The 16,475-nt window shown below is 33.7% G+C and overlaps 4 protein-coding genes across 6 annotated transcripts in view; 1 reads left to right on the plus strand and 3 right to left on the minus strand.

The window, feature by feature from the left end:
* LOC107468326 (40S ribosomal protein S6) overlaps positions 1-925 on the minus strand; it is a 2,205-nt gene extending 1,280 nt beyond the window's left edge. Inside the window, exons 1-4 of the mRNA XM_016087593.3 lie at positions 813-925; positions 666-730; positions 479-536; positions 272-380 (exon numbers count right to left, since the gene is read on the minus strand). Coding sequence (XP_015943079.1) covers positions 272-380; positions 479-536; positions 666-730; positions 813-818 — 238 coding nt within the window. The 5' untranslated portion in view covers positions 819-925. The remainder of the gene's footprint in view (positions 1-271; positions 381-478; positions 537-665; positions 731-812) is intronic.
* Positions 926-3,419: 2,494 nt separating this feature from the next.
* Positions 3,420-4,589, plus strand: LOC107468317 (30S ribosomal protein S5, chloroplastic; the record flags this gene model as incomplete). Its single annotated transcript, XM_016087585.3, is given in 2 exon segments — positions 3,420-4,111; positions 4,187-4,589. Coding segments are annotated over 2 exon segments (918 nt in total). The 3' UTR covers positions 4,437-4,589.
* A 100-nt stretch (positions 4,590-4,689) lies between these two features.
* Positions 4,690-9,896, minus strand: LOC107468316 (transcriptional corepressor LEUNIG). 2 transcript variants are annotated; one of them, XM_016087584.3, is made up of 17 exons: positions 9,626-9,896; positions 9,429-9,526; positions 8,862-8,977; positions 8,544-8,773; positions 8,406-8,454; positions 8,249-8,321; positions 8,095-8,144; positions 7,752-7,958; positions 7,375-7,431; positions 7,210-7,263; positions 6,927-7,074; positions 6,567-6,676; positions 6,311-6,460; positions 6,035-6,190; positions 5,582-5,701; positions 5,280-5,477; positions 4,690-5,116 (listed from the first exon to the last, which is right to left on the minus strand). In XM_016087584.3, exons 1-17 carry the CDS (start codon positions 9,652-9,654, stop codon positions 4,970-4,972), a joined length of 1,992 nt encoding a protein of 663 aa, XP_015943070.1. In that variant the 5' UTR covers positions 9,655-9,896; the 3' UTR covers positions 4,690-4,969. The 2 variants fall into 2 exon arrangements, with proteins under 2 accessions (XP_015943070.1, XP_015943069.1); XM_016087583.3 differs by having other exon boundaries at positions 7,210-7,284.
* Positions 9,897-11,741: 1,845 nt separating this feature from the next.
* On the minus strand, positions 11,742-13,868 carry LOC107468366 (uncharacterized). Of its 2 annotated transcripts, none has more exons than XM_016087648.3 (3): positions 13,654-13,863; positions 13,415-13,572; positions 11,742-12,173 (listed from the first exon to the last, which is right to left on the minus strand). In XM_016087648.3, exons 1-3 carry the CDS (start codon positions 13,750-13,752, stop codon positions 12,074-12,076), a joined length of 357 nt encoding a protein of 118 aa, XP_015943134.1. In that variant the 5' UTR covers positions 13,753-13,863; the 3' UTR covers positions 11,742-12,073. The 2 variants fall into 2 exon arrangements, with proteins under 2 accessions (XP_015943134.1, XP_015943135.1); XM_016087649.3 differs by lacking the exon at positions 11,742-12,173 and adding an exon at positions 12,180-12,448 and having other exon boundaries at positions 13,654-13,868.
* Positions 13,869-16,475: the final 2,607 nt, after the last annotated feature.

Genomic DNA, 16,475 nt, shown 5'->3' on the forward strand with positions numbered 1-16,475 from the left:
GTCATTACCCGCCCCAAGCGGGTAGGGGAGGGGTGGGTACCCGCGGGTTCAGATGGTGTTGCCATCCCTGAATGGAAATTGGAAAACAAATACGAAAGTCCTACTACTTAAATGGATTCATTAAAACATATCGAATGTAGAATTAAAACACAGAACACAAGACTTGAATGAATGCTCTATGCATTGTGCAGCCTATACTAATTTTCATTATAATCTTAATCTCAAAGCAAAATTAAGGAAGACATGTAACAGTGAAGTCGATAACTATTACCTCTATGGAGCAAGAGGCGAACGCGACCAGGTGTCAACACTCCCTGCTTCATTGGAAATCCCTGTTTATCACAACCTCCAGTAATCTTGAAAACATAGCCTTTAAATTCCTGTTGGTAGAACAGCATTGAAGGTGATTAATTCAATGTCAAAATTGCTTAACAAAAATTTCAGCATACGTTGAAGGCTTGCAACTAAAAGAGCATACCTCACCCAAAGCATCACCAAGAACCTCTTGTGAGATTCTCTTGTCCCAAAATGCTCGCCTGTAAATGCAAAGTCCACATTCAAATTACTTAATACACCGTGCATTTTTTTTTTGGCTTTAATTAAATATTCCTATGAACTAAAGAATGGAAGCGAAAACCGAAGAATAAAAGTAGTGAAGAGATTACAGCTTCTGATCATCATCGATCTCGAGCTTCTTTTGGCATCCAGTGGTGGGATTTGCAATGTTGAACTGAAAAAGAGTTGCAATATTTAGTCACAAAGCAAGAAATTATACAACCACGGAAATAAGAATGAGAAATTCGGAGAAAAACCTTCATATTGGATCTCTGTTACTACTGTGTCTGTGCCTGTGCCTGTGTTTGCACTTCGAAACGGCTGAGCTCAAAACAGAGGAGAAAAATTAGGGTTTTCAAATCCGGCGGAGAGTAATTTTCTATTCATTATAATGGGCCAACCACCCGGCCTAGGCCCGTTTAACGAAATGATCTCAAGTCCAAAGTCCAACAAACCCATTTATTCTTTTCCAAAAATTCAAAAACCATTTTTCATTCTCATAAATAAATAAATAGCACCGTTTTTATTTTTTGACTACGGTGACAATTAAATCTTTTAAGATTTTGATTTTATATTAATTAGTTCTTGAAAAAAAATATTAATTTGGTTTTTTACTATAACAAACGATTAATACGTTATGTCTTTTAATCAATTTATCACCTAAAATTTAACGTTGGTATTTATATATACCATTAATTACTGTAACGTGTCTATTTATAAATAATTGTCACGTAAATAACAACTTTAAAATAGAATTTTACCTGTTTTGGTAAAATTTGTATAAACAAAAAATAATTAATAAAAGTTATATAAAAATTAAAAGATAATGAATACTTTATTATCTAAAAATACATTATTTTTATGTTCATGTAATAATAATAAAACACACACTACTACAAATAACAAAACACATGAGTAATTTTATTTTATTTTTTTTTAAAGATAGACAATATTCATTTCATTATATAAAATGTATAATAAGAACATTGTTGTGGTTTGGTCCATATTTAGACAACAAATAATAAAAGAGGAATTTTTCAAAATGTCCTTGGATCAAACCATAATAACTTAATCGAGAAAAGAAAAAGTCAATGTAAAATTATATTGCTGAGTTAAAAAAAAATCTAATAAAAGAAATGGAAAGGTATAAATTAGATTACATGTCTAAACTGTCTGTGCGTTTGATATTTAGAATGGAGTTTGTTAGATTGAGCATATATTTGTTTTCTTTCTTTCGAAAACTTTACCGTTTCTTTTTCTCCAAATTGTCCAAGTTAGCATCGTCGCCAATACCAATTCCTTCTTTCGTTGCAATTGTCGTCCTGCAAGCTCGCTCAGATCCGACCACTATCGCTATGGTTCATGATTGTTATTAACTATTGGTGCCGCGTTGAGGTTAGATAATTACCAAGTCTAAATTGCAATTGGGCAGGGCACTAAGCAGTGAAGAGCCGTCTCTCCTTCTCCTCCACACTTAGGGCACACGTCTTGTACATTGTGGAATCTGATGTGAATGCGCTGCCGGACCAGAATTTCGTTGTGAAGTAGCCTCCAGATGAAGATCTTTACCTTCAGGGGCACTGCAGATCCCAAACCGAGTTTCAAATATTCTTTTAGTTTTAGACTTTAGGGAGCTGATCAATTAGAGGATGGAAGAAAAAGAAAGCTATTTGGTATCCCGATGCTACTAAGTAGTGGCCTGATTTCTTATTTGCCCAGGTAATCCTATCCTCTCCTTCGTTAATTTCTGTTTGCAAAATGTTTGTTGCAATATCTGAACTAAAGATTGATTAAATTAATTATGTATCTCATGTTCTGTTTTGTTTGAGTAGCTGATTTAGCCATATAATATCTGAAGTTGTATTCTGTTGTTGGTAGACTAAGATAGGCCTAAAATTCCTAATCTAAGAGTTTTCAAAAATTTAATTGAACCTCTGCTCCTTATCTTTCACATTAAACCTTTTTCAATCACTTTCTTTCTCTCCAATAAACTTTTCCAAACCCAAGAGGGGCTTGATCCAGTGTGTGCTTTAAGAAAGGATGAATATTTAAAGTAGCGGTCTTTGTATATCTTGCTAATTAATGATTCCTGTTTAGTTGTTATTCTCCAACTTTGCTTGGCTAACATAACTAAGTTGAATGCTTTAAGATCTTTGATGCCTAACCCTTCTTGCTTCTTGTCTCTGTAAATGATATCCTATTTAATCTACCACTGTTTTCGCTTAGTTTTCCTCTGGCCCCACTAGAAATTTATAATTTTCTGTTGGATATCAACAATTAGGAAATCTGGTAGCTTGAAGCAACTTAAGTATAGAGAGGAATAACTGTCGTAACTACTTTGATAAGAATCTTCTTTTTACTAATCGAGAGTAATGACTGTTTTCAGTTTTATACTCTGTGTTTTATTTTGTCTCTAATATAAATAATTTAATTTTAAAGTATTTATTGACAAAAAATATGCATATTCATTATTTATTTATTTTTTTAAATTAATTAATCAGAAGTCAAAAACTTTAAAAATTTAATTGTCTTTGCTCTTATTTTTTTGTGAAAAAGTTTATCACACATTTTAGTATAAGATAAATGTTGAAGTAGTGCAATTTTTTTTCTTTTAGCTTGCTTTTGTGTTTGTAATCTGCGACTAATCTTTAATTCAAAATCTATTAACTCAACAAATTTTGTTAAGTATTATGAAGTTTATTTATTGAGAGTAAAAAAAAGTAGATATAGTATGTGAGTAAAAATAAAACTAAGAAAAAAAGAAAAAGAAAAAAAGAGCGAGTGAGGTGAATCCAGCCAAGTAGCGCTGGCTTTTTCTGGATAAGCCCTTTCACAACACTAACATCACTGATCCAACCCAATCTTCTTCTTCTTCTTCTTCTTCTTCAATGGCTTCTCTCACTTCTCCCCTCTCCTCTCTCTCCCTCCACTCTCACACATCTTCTACTGCTGCTTCTTCACGTTTCTCTCTCCTGCCCGCTTCCAAACTCACCTTCAACTTCGCCGCCGCACGCCCCCGCACACTCACCCTCGCCGCCGCAAAATCCAAGCCCTCCGATGACATCGACACCTCGTTCTTCGACAACGTGAACCCAGAAGAGGAGGTCCCCTTCAACCCCCCAGAGGCCCCGGAAGGGTTCGTGGCCCCACCTTCCTTCGACGAAGGGCCAATGGAAACGGAAGACGAAATAGCCGCCGCATACGAAGAATTGTACGGACCGGCGTACAGTGGCGTGAGCGTTCTGGGAAACGACATATACGTGATGGACTCGAAGATGAAGAAGGATACTGGGTTCGGGTCGAAGGCGAAGAAGGAGAAGGTGAAGGATGGGTTCGAGGAGAGGGTGGTTCAGGTAAGGAGGGTGACGAAGGTGGTTAAGGGAGGAAAGCAGCTGAGGTTCAGGGCGGTGGTGGTGGTCGGAGACAAGAAGGGGAATGTAGGTGTGGGTGTTGGAAAGGCCAAAGAGGTCATTGCTGCTGTTCAGAAGTCTGCTGTTAATGCAAGGAGGAACATCATCACTGTTCCTTTGACTAAGTACTTGACTTTTCCACACAGGTAATCAAATCATGCTTCTAACTAAGCTTTTCACTTCTCACATTATATTTATAGAATGTTGTCATTGTTCTTCAGAGCTGATGGAGATTATGGAGCAGCCAAGGTGATGCTGAGGCCTGCATCACCGGGTACCGGAGTGATTGCTGGTGGGGCGGTGAGGATTGTTCTCGAGATGGCCGGAGTTGAGAATGCTCTGGGAAAGCAACTAGGCAGCAACAATGCACTCAACAATGCCAGGGCAACTGTTGCTGCTGTTCAGAAAATGAAGCAGTTCCGTGAGGTTGCCCAAGAGCGTGGCATTCCAATGGAACAACTCTGGCAATGAGGCAATTCATCTTTCTCATATAGATTAGAACTCGTCATCTCTTTCTCAGAATGTCCAAAAGAGTGCTCCATTTTTTTTGTGTAGAAAATTAAAAATTTCTTCAAAGAGCTGCTTCCTCAACTTGTTTTGAAATTTAAGTTATTTTTTAAATCTCGATGTTTGTTTGATTCCTGGTTAGCTTTCAATAAATGTGTCGTCGTTTTAATTTGGAAATTCAAACATATAAACTGAATCGATGCTAAAGGATCAAGGCCCTTCAGGAAAAACGTTTCTGAAATGTGTGCATTTTATTTAGTTATGATTTTAACTTTTTAAGTCTATGATAGATGCAACTGTACAATAATTTGCGCAATCGTTTATTGTATCTTTGCCTATGTAAACTATCTACCAATTCCTGTCATATAATGTCGTATAGTACCCGTTTGCCTGTAAAACAACATAATCTGAAAGAAAAAAGAATTTCCAGAAAAGAAATATTATCAGAAAAAGGTCCTAAAAATTTAAACTACGGCAATGAACTATGCACCAAGTCCTTATTTCCAGAGTTTCACGCAATGATCATGGCTAGCTGAGGCAATCATTTCATCTTGTGGTGAATGTGCTAGTCCAGCAATTAGTCCCTTGTGTGCAGGAACTGTCAATGTTTTACTGCTCTCTGTTGTACACCACAATTCCAGGGACTGCAGTACATGCAAACAGAGATTGTAAGTTAGAAGCTGTCAATTTGAATAACGGCAGAAGCAAAGCCAGATTTTTGGGAGCTAAAGCTTAAATCAATAACTTCATTTTGCATGCCCAGAAGAAGCACTAGCTAAAATATCAATCTCATAATGGAGTTTTTACCTCATAGCCACCAATTACTAAGAGATTATGATATCCTGGATGAAATACACACGATTGGAACTTGTTCCCAGTGGAATTCAATTCACTTATACATTTTCCATCTGCAACAGACCAGACACGTGCGCAATCTTCACTGACGGAGGCAACATAGTTTCCACTCATGTCCCAACAAATGGAAAGAACATCTTTGACATGATCCTAGAAAGAAATGAAATTCAGTCATGTGCAAAATCCAAATTCCTACCAATAAGGTGAAAGCTAGAGTCGTGATAAAATAGGCATCACTCAACGATGAAGGTTACCTTTAGGTGGTACATAAATCTATTGCTCTCAAAATCAACTATCTTGATATTATTTCCGGACACAGCAGCCAGAAACTTCCCAATACGAGGCTGGAACCTGACTTGTTTACTAGCGCCTCCCTGTAGTACAATTATTATTATTTTCCTTATAATTGCTGCTTCTTTTCACAGTAAGTATCAGAAACATAATGTTCATGTCAATTCTGGGCAAAACAATATTACAATATTCTAATGGTGTATTCAGTCCAGTCTGATATTTTTATACCATAAACACATGAACTTAGTGAGTTGGTGCTATGAAAACAATATCATTTACTAACAAATTTATACACTGCGCAATTTGGCATTGCTCAACTTCAAAAACAAAATCCAACTCCATTTAGCACTGATCAGAACAATTGAACCTAATGACAAATACTATCGTCACAAAAGAAAAGGGTCTGGAAACCTAACCTTAGTAGTATGCAAGCAGGTACGCTGATTGATATCCCACAGACGAATTATGTCATTGCTATCACATGAACAAAGAATGGCAGGCTTCCTTGGATGGAAGTCCAATGACATTACTTGGTCGGCATGACCGTCGAGTTGGAACAATGACTTGCCGGGCTACATCATGAAAACGATAACTTAAATAGTCTGAGTGTCTGACATTAAACTATATCAATGTTGGGAAAATAAAATGAAGATATAACTACAAAAAAGAGAAAGTAGTGATTAACAACTCACTCTGGCTGCATCCCAAAGTTTTATAGATCGGTCAAAGGAAGATGTTGCAAATATAGTAGAACTTGGCCTAAACCGAACATCTGTAATGAGATGTGAATGTCCTTCTGTAGTAGTAACACAATTAAGGGTTTCCATGTTCCAAATGAAAACCTGTCATCATCATAAACTACAATAAGTTCTGAATCGAGGAAACACCCAGATGACTCGGAATGCATAAAGTAAATTATTAATATTTGGAAACTGATCACAAATCAACCTTCTTCTCATGTCCAGCACTTGCCAAAACCTTTCCATCGCATGAAAAATGGGTGGATAAAACTTTGTTTTTGCTTGAGTGAAGGCAACTGACTTCTTCAAATGAAAAACCTACCAAATGGTAAAATATCCTTGTGTCAGAAACTAGAATGAGAGTTTAATAATTGCTAGAATTACCTTTTAACCTTATGGAATTCATTATATTTTAATTCTGTCTAATTTTCATTACCAAGGTTGCTGTTCATTTAGTATCAATCGCTACTAAGATTGTTATGGACATGGACATGGACAAAGGTCAGCACTGAATTATGATCGATGTGTAGATTACATTAAGGCATCATTTTCTTGTGGGATATATTACCTTTATTTTCATTTTTACCACGTGCAGCTGAAATACGAGTCAGATTGCTGAAAGGCACAACTCTATGATCAGCATGTTCATTTTCGAATGACAGGAAAGACTCCACACTTTCATCCATAGGCTTTCCATCTTCTGCATCTACACAATCCTATTTTGTGTTTCACAGATCAATGAAAAAAATTATGGAAACCAGATTGAAAAGTAGCATTAAACAAATTGAATAAATAACATTGCATTGAGTTTAAACATAGCCATTGTAAGAAGGAATAAAAAGACAACCTACCATGGCACTTTCTCCAGTCCTCAAGGGTATCGCTGCCTTTCTCTTTTTGCTCTTCTGATGAGGAACGGGTACAACCTTATTTCAGAAACATAAGCGCCAATTCTTTTTCTTCTAACAATAATTTAAATTTCAACATTTGGAATTCGAAAATATCAAATGCCATACCTCAACATTCTGAGACTGCATCTGTGGTTGCTTATCCCTAATCATTGGGTCCATTGTCTGTGTCAACATGAAAACAATTTGTTAAGAAGAAATATGCAACAACTGGAGAAACAGAATTTCTTGTCTAACAGAAATCCTTTCATGCAATCATACTTCACTAAGGAATATCTTCTTGTCTTCTTCCTGTGTTTTTGTTTGTCAAATAATCATGTTGACTTCCCCTTGAATTTAACTCCCATTAACCCAAAAAGCTCATGACTAGGCTCCCCTTGCATGATACTTCATTTTTTCACAAGACCTACCTCTACTATCTCAGAATGAAACAAAGAAAATAAATGTCTTAACCACATCAACAGAAGGAGCATGCATTCACCAACCTGCCTATCTTTTATGCTTAATTCAGCCTCGGAAACCTTTGTGTGATGATTGTTGCACTCAACAGAGTTTCCAGGAACTGGGAAACTCTGACTTTTAGGACTACCTGCACGTACATGAGCAGGAATTGCTTCCGGATTTTGCATTGTCTGCGCTTGAAATTGCTGTTGAAAGTTTGGTGCTCGCAAAAATGAGGTTAATACTTGGTTCTGTAAATCCAGGAGATCTTGCTCAGTGTGAGAATATCAATAAGATATCAAATGTGACAATATCAATAGGATAAAAAAGAATTGAGATTGAAATTTTTTGGTTCAAGTGACTCAACAATCATACTCCAACACCTACATTTACTGGCCAGCCGTTAATTGGCATTCGATTGAAAGATTCACCAGTATCTGCAAAGAAAACTAACCATTAAAATCTCCAAACAGACATGAGCCAACAAGCTTAAGGGTAAAAAATTTTGATGTTGAGCTATGAAAATAGGTTAAAGACAAACTTGGTTTATGTTGCAATGTCCTTTGGGCTACATCTAGAGGGTCCCTAGATACGTCCCTTCCGATGCAAATATCCTGAAAATGTTAAATTGAGATCCAATCATGCCATGGACCAAGTTTGCAGTTCTAATTAGTATATTTTGGTGAACTGGACTATACCTTAAAAGCTTCCCTGTGAGCATTATTCCCTACATCTTGCAGCGAATTACTGACAAAAATAAAGAAGGAATAACATGATTATGAAAGCAAAAATCACAAGACGACACATTAAAATTTATCAACCACAGCTGTCATTACCTTGAATTGGTCACAGCCAGCTTCAAATTGTTTGCTCTGGCGGCATCTACAGTCAGATATCCAGGATGCTCTTTTGCATTCAGTGTAGATGGTAGTACACATGCAGCTGGTTGTGCCATCATCCTGTTATATCTGGCGTTGACATGACATTGGTCAGGTCTCTGCTCACTCATGGATGATCGAGGGATTGGAGGGACACTAATTCCGGCATTACATGTATTTCCTGGGACCTGAAAACTCAAAAATGTATGACTAGGATGCACCATCTGACAAACAATACTAAGAAATATATTTGGTAAATTGGTATTGAGTGACCACCTTCCTAGAAGATTCTGCCCCAGTCGCCTGATCCTTCGCTAGTCTAGCCCTAGACATATATATCTCATAGAAAACAGACCACCATTCGAGCAAGAACCCATCATGAGAATCAAGTGCTGAACAATTAGTCAATGTGAAGCAAGATTTAGTAGATTGACTAAGCTGAGTGCATCAATGCTAAGTTCATCAATTTTCAATAAGTATATACCGATACCATTAACTAATTGAACCTCTAATTAAAACGGTTACCTACATCATTTTTCATTAGCAATAATGTAGACTCAATCGGAATTAATTTTGTAACCTAACAAGCATTCTTGGTAATGAAAAATGATCTAGGTAACAAAACCCTATTTAGTAGAAAACTTTTTTTAATGCATTGCAACTGCAAGTAATATGAGTTTTTCAACACAAACGGAAAAAAAAAACTCTGTGCAAGGTTTTAATTAAATTACGAAATCCAGTAATTAACGTTCTATTGTGAAGCCACATTCTTTGAAAACCATAGGTTTGTATAATGTGTATGACGGTAGAAAGGAAAACGACGTCGGAGGAACAGATACATACTAACAGCAGTGTCAGTCAGATTGCATTCCTTCCTGAAAATCTCAGCGGTTTTGTGCATTCCTCTTTTCACCATATAATCATGCAAATACAGTTGAAATCTACCCCCACACACAAAAAAAGAGGCTCAGAAAATCAAAATTGAGCATAAAAAAACCGACATATAAAATAAAAATAATCAAGAAAAAAAATAGACGAACATATGCTCAGCGTCCCAATTAAAATCCATGACGGTTTGATGATGATCGTCGATTGCGTAAAGAAATTAAGCCAAGTCAAGAGTAGCGAATTCCTAAATTTCTGGTTAGAGAAAAGAGAAGAGAAGAAAAAGACTATATGTAAAGATTTATATATAGGGTTGATGAGATGAAGAATATTAACGGAAAAAAAAAAGAAAGAAGAAAATTAAAGGGAGGAAAGAGAAGAGAAGAGAATGGAAGAGAAGAATGAAGGAAGAAGCGGCAAGTGACAGTGCCATGCAAAAAAAGAGGGGAACAAGAGAATGCAGGGTTTAGCGTGGGACCAACCCCTTTTGCGGGACCCTCTCTCCTTATATATACAGTGGGACCCACTCTCGTATGGGCCTACACTCAAATCACAAGAATAACACTTCGGGATTTGATCTTCTAGACTTCTAGTAATCCTCATTCGACTTAGTCATCACACTACTTTTATTTTTATATTCTTCTCATCTTATTCAACCAATATCAGTGATAAGCTTTATAATCTTATATTTTTTTAATCTTATTTTTGAAAAATTTAAGATTTAAAATTAAAAAATAATTTTAAAAATTAGTTAATATTGATTAAAAAATTAATTTTTTAATTAAAAAACTCTTTTTAAATTACTTTTTCTTTGGATTGATATTTATTTATGGATCGTTTTATATGCTAATTATTTGTTAAAAAGAGAATGGATTCGGAGATACTTGTAAACGCAGTACTTCGTTGGATTAAAACGAACGAACAAACAAACAAAAAAGTTGTTCCGCAAATAAATCTACGCAATTTAAAAATGTGACATCATGTGGCTGAGGCGGTGTACGAGTGACAAATCTAAACCACACCTCAGGATCGGTTCCCAGAATCCCAGTAATTGCTGAGGTTAGAATGTGTGAGTGGAGATGTCCAAACAAAAAATGTGGCATCATATATATCAATTATTAAAATGGTACTTAAAAATTTATATTACTCACAGAAATTTAAATATATTTATTATAGAAAAGTATAAAAAATTAATAGAATATTTGTACAATGTGTATAATAGAAGTTTAAGGAATATTAGAAATATAATTATTAGTGTTATCTTTTTTTATCAGCTGAAACTTTTAGGATGAGTGGTATCATGATATGATATTAGAGTTCTAGATCCAAAAGGTCAAGAGTTTGATTTTTGGTGAACTCTAAAATCAGTTTAAGTTTTTGGAAAGATATTTATTATCCCTAGTACTCGAATAGTTATTCTAAATAGTATAAGTGATGTTCATTTTATAACTCAATAATTCATTATATACACATTATACAAATAATTTATTAACTCTCTAACATGACTCATTTATTATTTATTATCTTTCCTCTATAGTGCAGCTTGAATCAATTGTTTGTGTTGTTAGATTGTATTTAGTATGCATTTTTTAATTTGGAAAATATATATTATATGTTAAATATATACTAACATCAATTATTAAAATTAATTATTAATATAAAATATATATTAAAATATAAAATATATTAAAAATAAGTTAAAGTATATATATAATTAATAGTTAATTTTTGTGTATACGTAATATTTTTGTATTTACTCTGATTTGAAAGAAAGAAAGAGAAAAGTAACTAAAAAAATTGAGAGAAATCCATACCGAAATTGTTTAGGAAGAGATACACATATTGCATGAAGTGATATGAACATATCATATGACAAGAAGTCAAGAACTAAGAATCATCATAGTTGAAATTGAACCCACTAATGATTGCCACATATGTTTGTCTGCTACTCTGCTTCTATCATTATTAAATTTCGCTTAACAGTCTCCATTTCTTAAAGACATTGAAGTTATTTCTAATGAACTGAAGAAACTAAGAGGCAATTTTCCACGGGTTATATCTTAAATCAACCTCTAAATCCTTAGGTACCAGACTAGTTTCAATCACTAACCAGTTCCTATCTCTTTACAGCATTAACTGATTTAAAAACCCAGGCACGTGTATAACATAGCATCAAAATCTTCTTGAACCAAAAAACCAAAATTCTTCTATGGCGTCAGCATGAACAAAATGTCTATTCATAAAACTGTACATGTAAGTAGCCAGCATCAATAACACACACAAAAATCTTATTATTAATAAATTAATTAATTAATTAATTTACACAACAAGGCTACAACATTATATAGGCTATGAGCTATGAAGTTCTTGTTGCACTTCCCTTGCTGTTCATGTTTTTGTTGCATTAAACCAAAGAATGAGAAACATAAGGATTAGTAAGCCAAGAGTCATTAACACAAGCTACATCTTCAGCCTCTATATTCCGGGCAAAATCTTTTGTAAGATTTAGGATGCTGTCCATTGAATTCATCCAAAACTATTCTATCAAGCATTTCCATGATAAAAGAAGAATCCACAGAACCTTCCCAACTTCTGTAAATTAGTTATTGGTTCTTTCTAGTTGTCTCTGAATGATCATTTTGCACTAACCCCATCTCGCGCATTTGATGTTCAACTGTCACTAGGCCAGTTTGTGCAAGAAACCTACAGCGAAAATGCAGTTCACATGCGAGACACACGATTATCTTACACGCACGCTTCTTTTACGACCTAATGCACTTACACAAGAACATCAGACTCATAGATAGTATGTTAATGCAAGATTTGAAACTTCAAATAAATGGCATGGCAGACTACAATATACTATTTCTATTAATGTGAGCTCCAGGCTCCAGCCATGATGGCATCATCAGTTCGTGATAGTTATGCCTACAATTGTTAGCCAGTATCCAAATTCTGTGGTCTTTGGCATAGTGCGACTGTGCAACACGTAAATGAAGAACAAGATCAGAGCATGCAATTGAACATTAGTATGCAAGTTTGTCATTATTTTTCTGTTAAGATGTTGCGACCATAGACATGAACCAAAATAACATTAATAGTCATGTACATATGCATAACTATGTTAACTTCAGTACAATTTGCTGGAGAAATGTTAGCTACAAGGTAAAGAAATCAATATAGGTCCCCAATTGAGTTTATCAGTTGAGCTTTGTGATTTAAGTTCATGTAAACTCATGTAAGCTCCACGAGTTTAGGTTGCAAATAGGTATTGAAAAACAAAAAATTCAGGTAAATACTTTATATCCAGTCCAAACTGTTAAAAACAAATGGAAATCTTTCTGTGCTATATTAATTCAGCAGCCACCAGACCAGAGTTTTTGGACAAATATATATGACCATGATGTTTGAATTTTGAACTGCATCTAAAATAGGCATAAATGATGGATCTTTTCAAATCCCCGGTGAAACTACCAGAAACAAGATTAACAAATTTGAGGGTTCACCTAAACTGGTGGGAGTTAGGATAAACTCAAATAATAAACCTCAACTCAGTAAAATTGATTTGGGCACATAAACTCGTAAGCTCTCATAGTAAACTCAAGAGTTTGATAACTATGGCCACAAAATTATTCAGGTATGCAAAAGGAGAAGTAACCTAACATGAGGCATTTAAAAACACATAAGCATAACTTTCAAGGTGATTGCTATGGTGCGTAAAAGTATTTGCCTAACTTACCAAAAAGGATTAAAAATCAATATTTAATTTTAAAAGTATAAAAGTAAATAATTATTAAATATTCAAAAATTGACATAAAAAGTAAGTTAGACATCAAGTTAGAATTCACCAACTTTCAATATGGAATGGATAGCAGATACATCAAAAGCAAAATCTAATAATGAACAAGTTAGGGGGTTTTAAGATGAGGAATTAGAAAGAGTACCAGCTAAGGAGCAAGAAGAGGGTAACACAAATAAGAACAAGGAAAGTAACATGAAGCAGCAAGGGTGAATCACTGGAAGAGAATGCTAATCCCAACATGACAGCAAGACACATACCCATCATCAAAAAAGTCAACTTTAAGGTAATCCAAGTAGGACCCTGAAATGGGAAAAAAGGAAAAATCAAAAACACAGAACAGATTCAAAATGAAGAAAGAGGTGAATCAGAGTGTGTACGGACATTCACACCAGGAGCTAAAGCTCCGAGCAGAACTGCTTGGGTTGATGATACACCTCCGCTAGTTTCAGTGGTTGATTCCATCTTCCAACCAAAGCGCATAAACGCTCCAAAATTTGCATTCACAATTTTATTTTTTGGGGTCTCAAAATGAAGAATGACGAGGAGAAGAAGAAAGAGGGGACTTGGACTTTGGCGCTGTTGAATTGGACCAGCCTTGCCCCGTTAAAAGCCCTCTTTTGGGAAAAAAAAAATTGCACCAAAATCAGTCTTTTATTTTTGTCGCGTATAAATAAATGTGTAGTTAGTTTATTTTTAACGTGTATTTTATATTTTAATGTATATTTTATACTATAAACTAATTTTGATAGCTAATTTTAGTACATATTTAATATGATTAAAAAAAATACCTGAAACTAATTCGTCTAAGACTTTTAATTCACAAAAAATTTTAATAATTAAATTAATTTTTTATTTTTTATTTTATTAGATAAATCAATCTTATCATCAAATTTTATATGGTAAAAATTCAAGTGCAGTGAAGTTGATATTTGAGAATCCTTAAATAATTTGAATTATTTGACTAAATTTTCATCTAACGACTCTTTCAGTCATAGACTCTCTGAGTTTCCACCATTTTATTTATATTCAACACGTTCTCAAATTCGAGCACTGCACGCATCTATTCTTAATATATAAAAGTAGATACATAAGCATGCACCACATTATTTTTGAGACATTTTTTTTCTCCTACTAATGTCATGTCAGCAATATTGCTTACTTGGCACAATTTTAGAATCAACCACTCAATTCTTGCCAAATCAACTATTATTTCTAAATCAGCAAAAAAATAAAATATATAAAAAAAAACTAAAAAATAGAATCTTTTGCCAATGAGTTATACCTCAAATGGCATAGTCTCCCATATTGGTCGCGAGTTCGAGTCTCTGTATCTTTGGTAAAAAAAAGTAATCATTTTAATTTTTAGAAGTAACACTAGGTACAAAGAATTATTATTGTAGTTTTTACTTATTATTAAAAACAAATTCTATTTTATTTTACCAATATAAATTTTGAAAAGAATATTTGAAAACTAAAAAAAAAAAACAAATTTATTAAAAGAGTATCAAAACAAAACAAAAAAATATGATATTAGACATACATTTTCATATTAGATACAAATAAAAAACTAAAAAATAAAATCCAACAAATTTGTAATCTCCAAATACATTAAATTATTTATTATATCTTACCGTTATAAACAATATAATAAATTTATAACCGCAACAATTAATTTATTAATTTTTATAAATAACTCACTAAAAGTAATAAACATCCATATTATAAATGTCATAATAATATTATTAATCATAATAAATTTTACGTTATAAGTATTTAAATTCCATACTATTTAAACTACATATATAAGTCTCTTATTACTATTCCTTCACATGACATCAAATTTAGCACAAAAAAATTTATTTTCGAACTGCAATGAGAATCTAATGATCAGGTATGACAAAAAAAATCACAACATGCATCATACATTCATACTTACTCAAATACCATATACCTATTGATAACATAAATTGAATATTGGAATAGGAAAAGATCTTCACAATTTTAGCAACTATAAACAAAATTGATGACAAATTAGGATGGAACTATATTAAATGTAAAAAGGGTTAGAAGAAAGCATATAAAAAAAAAGAAACAACTACATTTGTGGCACATGTAATCAAACACTACAATATCCAACAATAAGGTAACTCTATATACTTTTCATAATCTCATCTATCAAATTATTAGTTGCTAGCCCAATACTTATTTTAAGTTCAGAATTCAATTAAAAGTTTTAGATCAAAGTGTTACAACAACTTTTGTACTATTTGATGGCAACGCAAAAAACTTATTGGGCACAACTGCTTCAAATCTAATGACATTTCAGAAAAATAATGACATTAAAACACCATCCCATCAAGAGATTAAAGAGAAAGAAAACCATACAAATTCAAGACACGTCTTATAAAGAAGAACATACATACAAAGATAGGAACATACATGCAAAGATAGAACAAACAACATAATAAAAAGTGCATACAACTTAACAATTCATAAAGAACATGTCTTCACAAGAACCTACGACAAAAAGAAGAAAGCACCAACTCTAACAACCAACAAACAAAAAAAGGAGGACGAGCGCCACATAAGATGACTAAGTCCATTAACTAAAACAAATGCAAAAATCAAACCACCAAATAAAAATGTTACTTTGTACAACTCCAACATCCAAATCTTTTGTACTACAAATTATTTAAAATAAAACACCTTTTAAATTTAGCTTCAATTTACACATATTTAATTTATTTCTACAAAACATGACAATTTTTAATATTATTATATACTATCATTAATTTACCGTCCCGCGCATCGCGCGGGTGTCATTCTAGTTCACTACAATTCTTAGATGAATAGATGATTGTACATAACCTCACTATATATATTTTCACGAATCATACAACCACTTCTTGAGTGAGGATCTTTTCCACATGATGTAGCTTGAATTCTTACATAACACACTTTACATGCATGTTCTAGAATAGTGTGCAGCTATGAACATATATGATTATGAATCACTCTGGATTTCCAACATCATAAAATGCTTTGAATGCAGGATTTTCATCCACTTTCACCGGGATTCCTCACTGAGGGAAATGACCGAAACATCTATATCTATATACAATCTAATGTGCTCAACTAAAGTGTAAGATACAAGTTATGAAAAACGGTGAAACATATGTTTTTTTTTTTTTTTTTTCTCAGAT

Source organism: Arachis duranensis, chromosome 10 (genome assembly GCF_000817695.3).
Source record: "Arachis duranensis cultivar V14167 chromosome 10, aradu.V14167.gnm2.J7QH, whole genome shotgun sequence".
NCBI classification, from domain to species: domain Eukaryota; kingdom Viridiplantae; phylum Streptophyta; class Magnoliopsida; order Fabales; family Fabaceae; genus Arachis; species Arachis duranensis.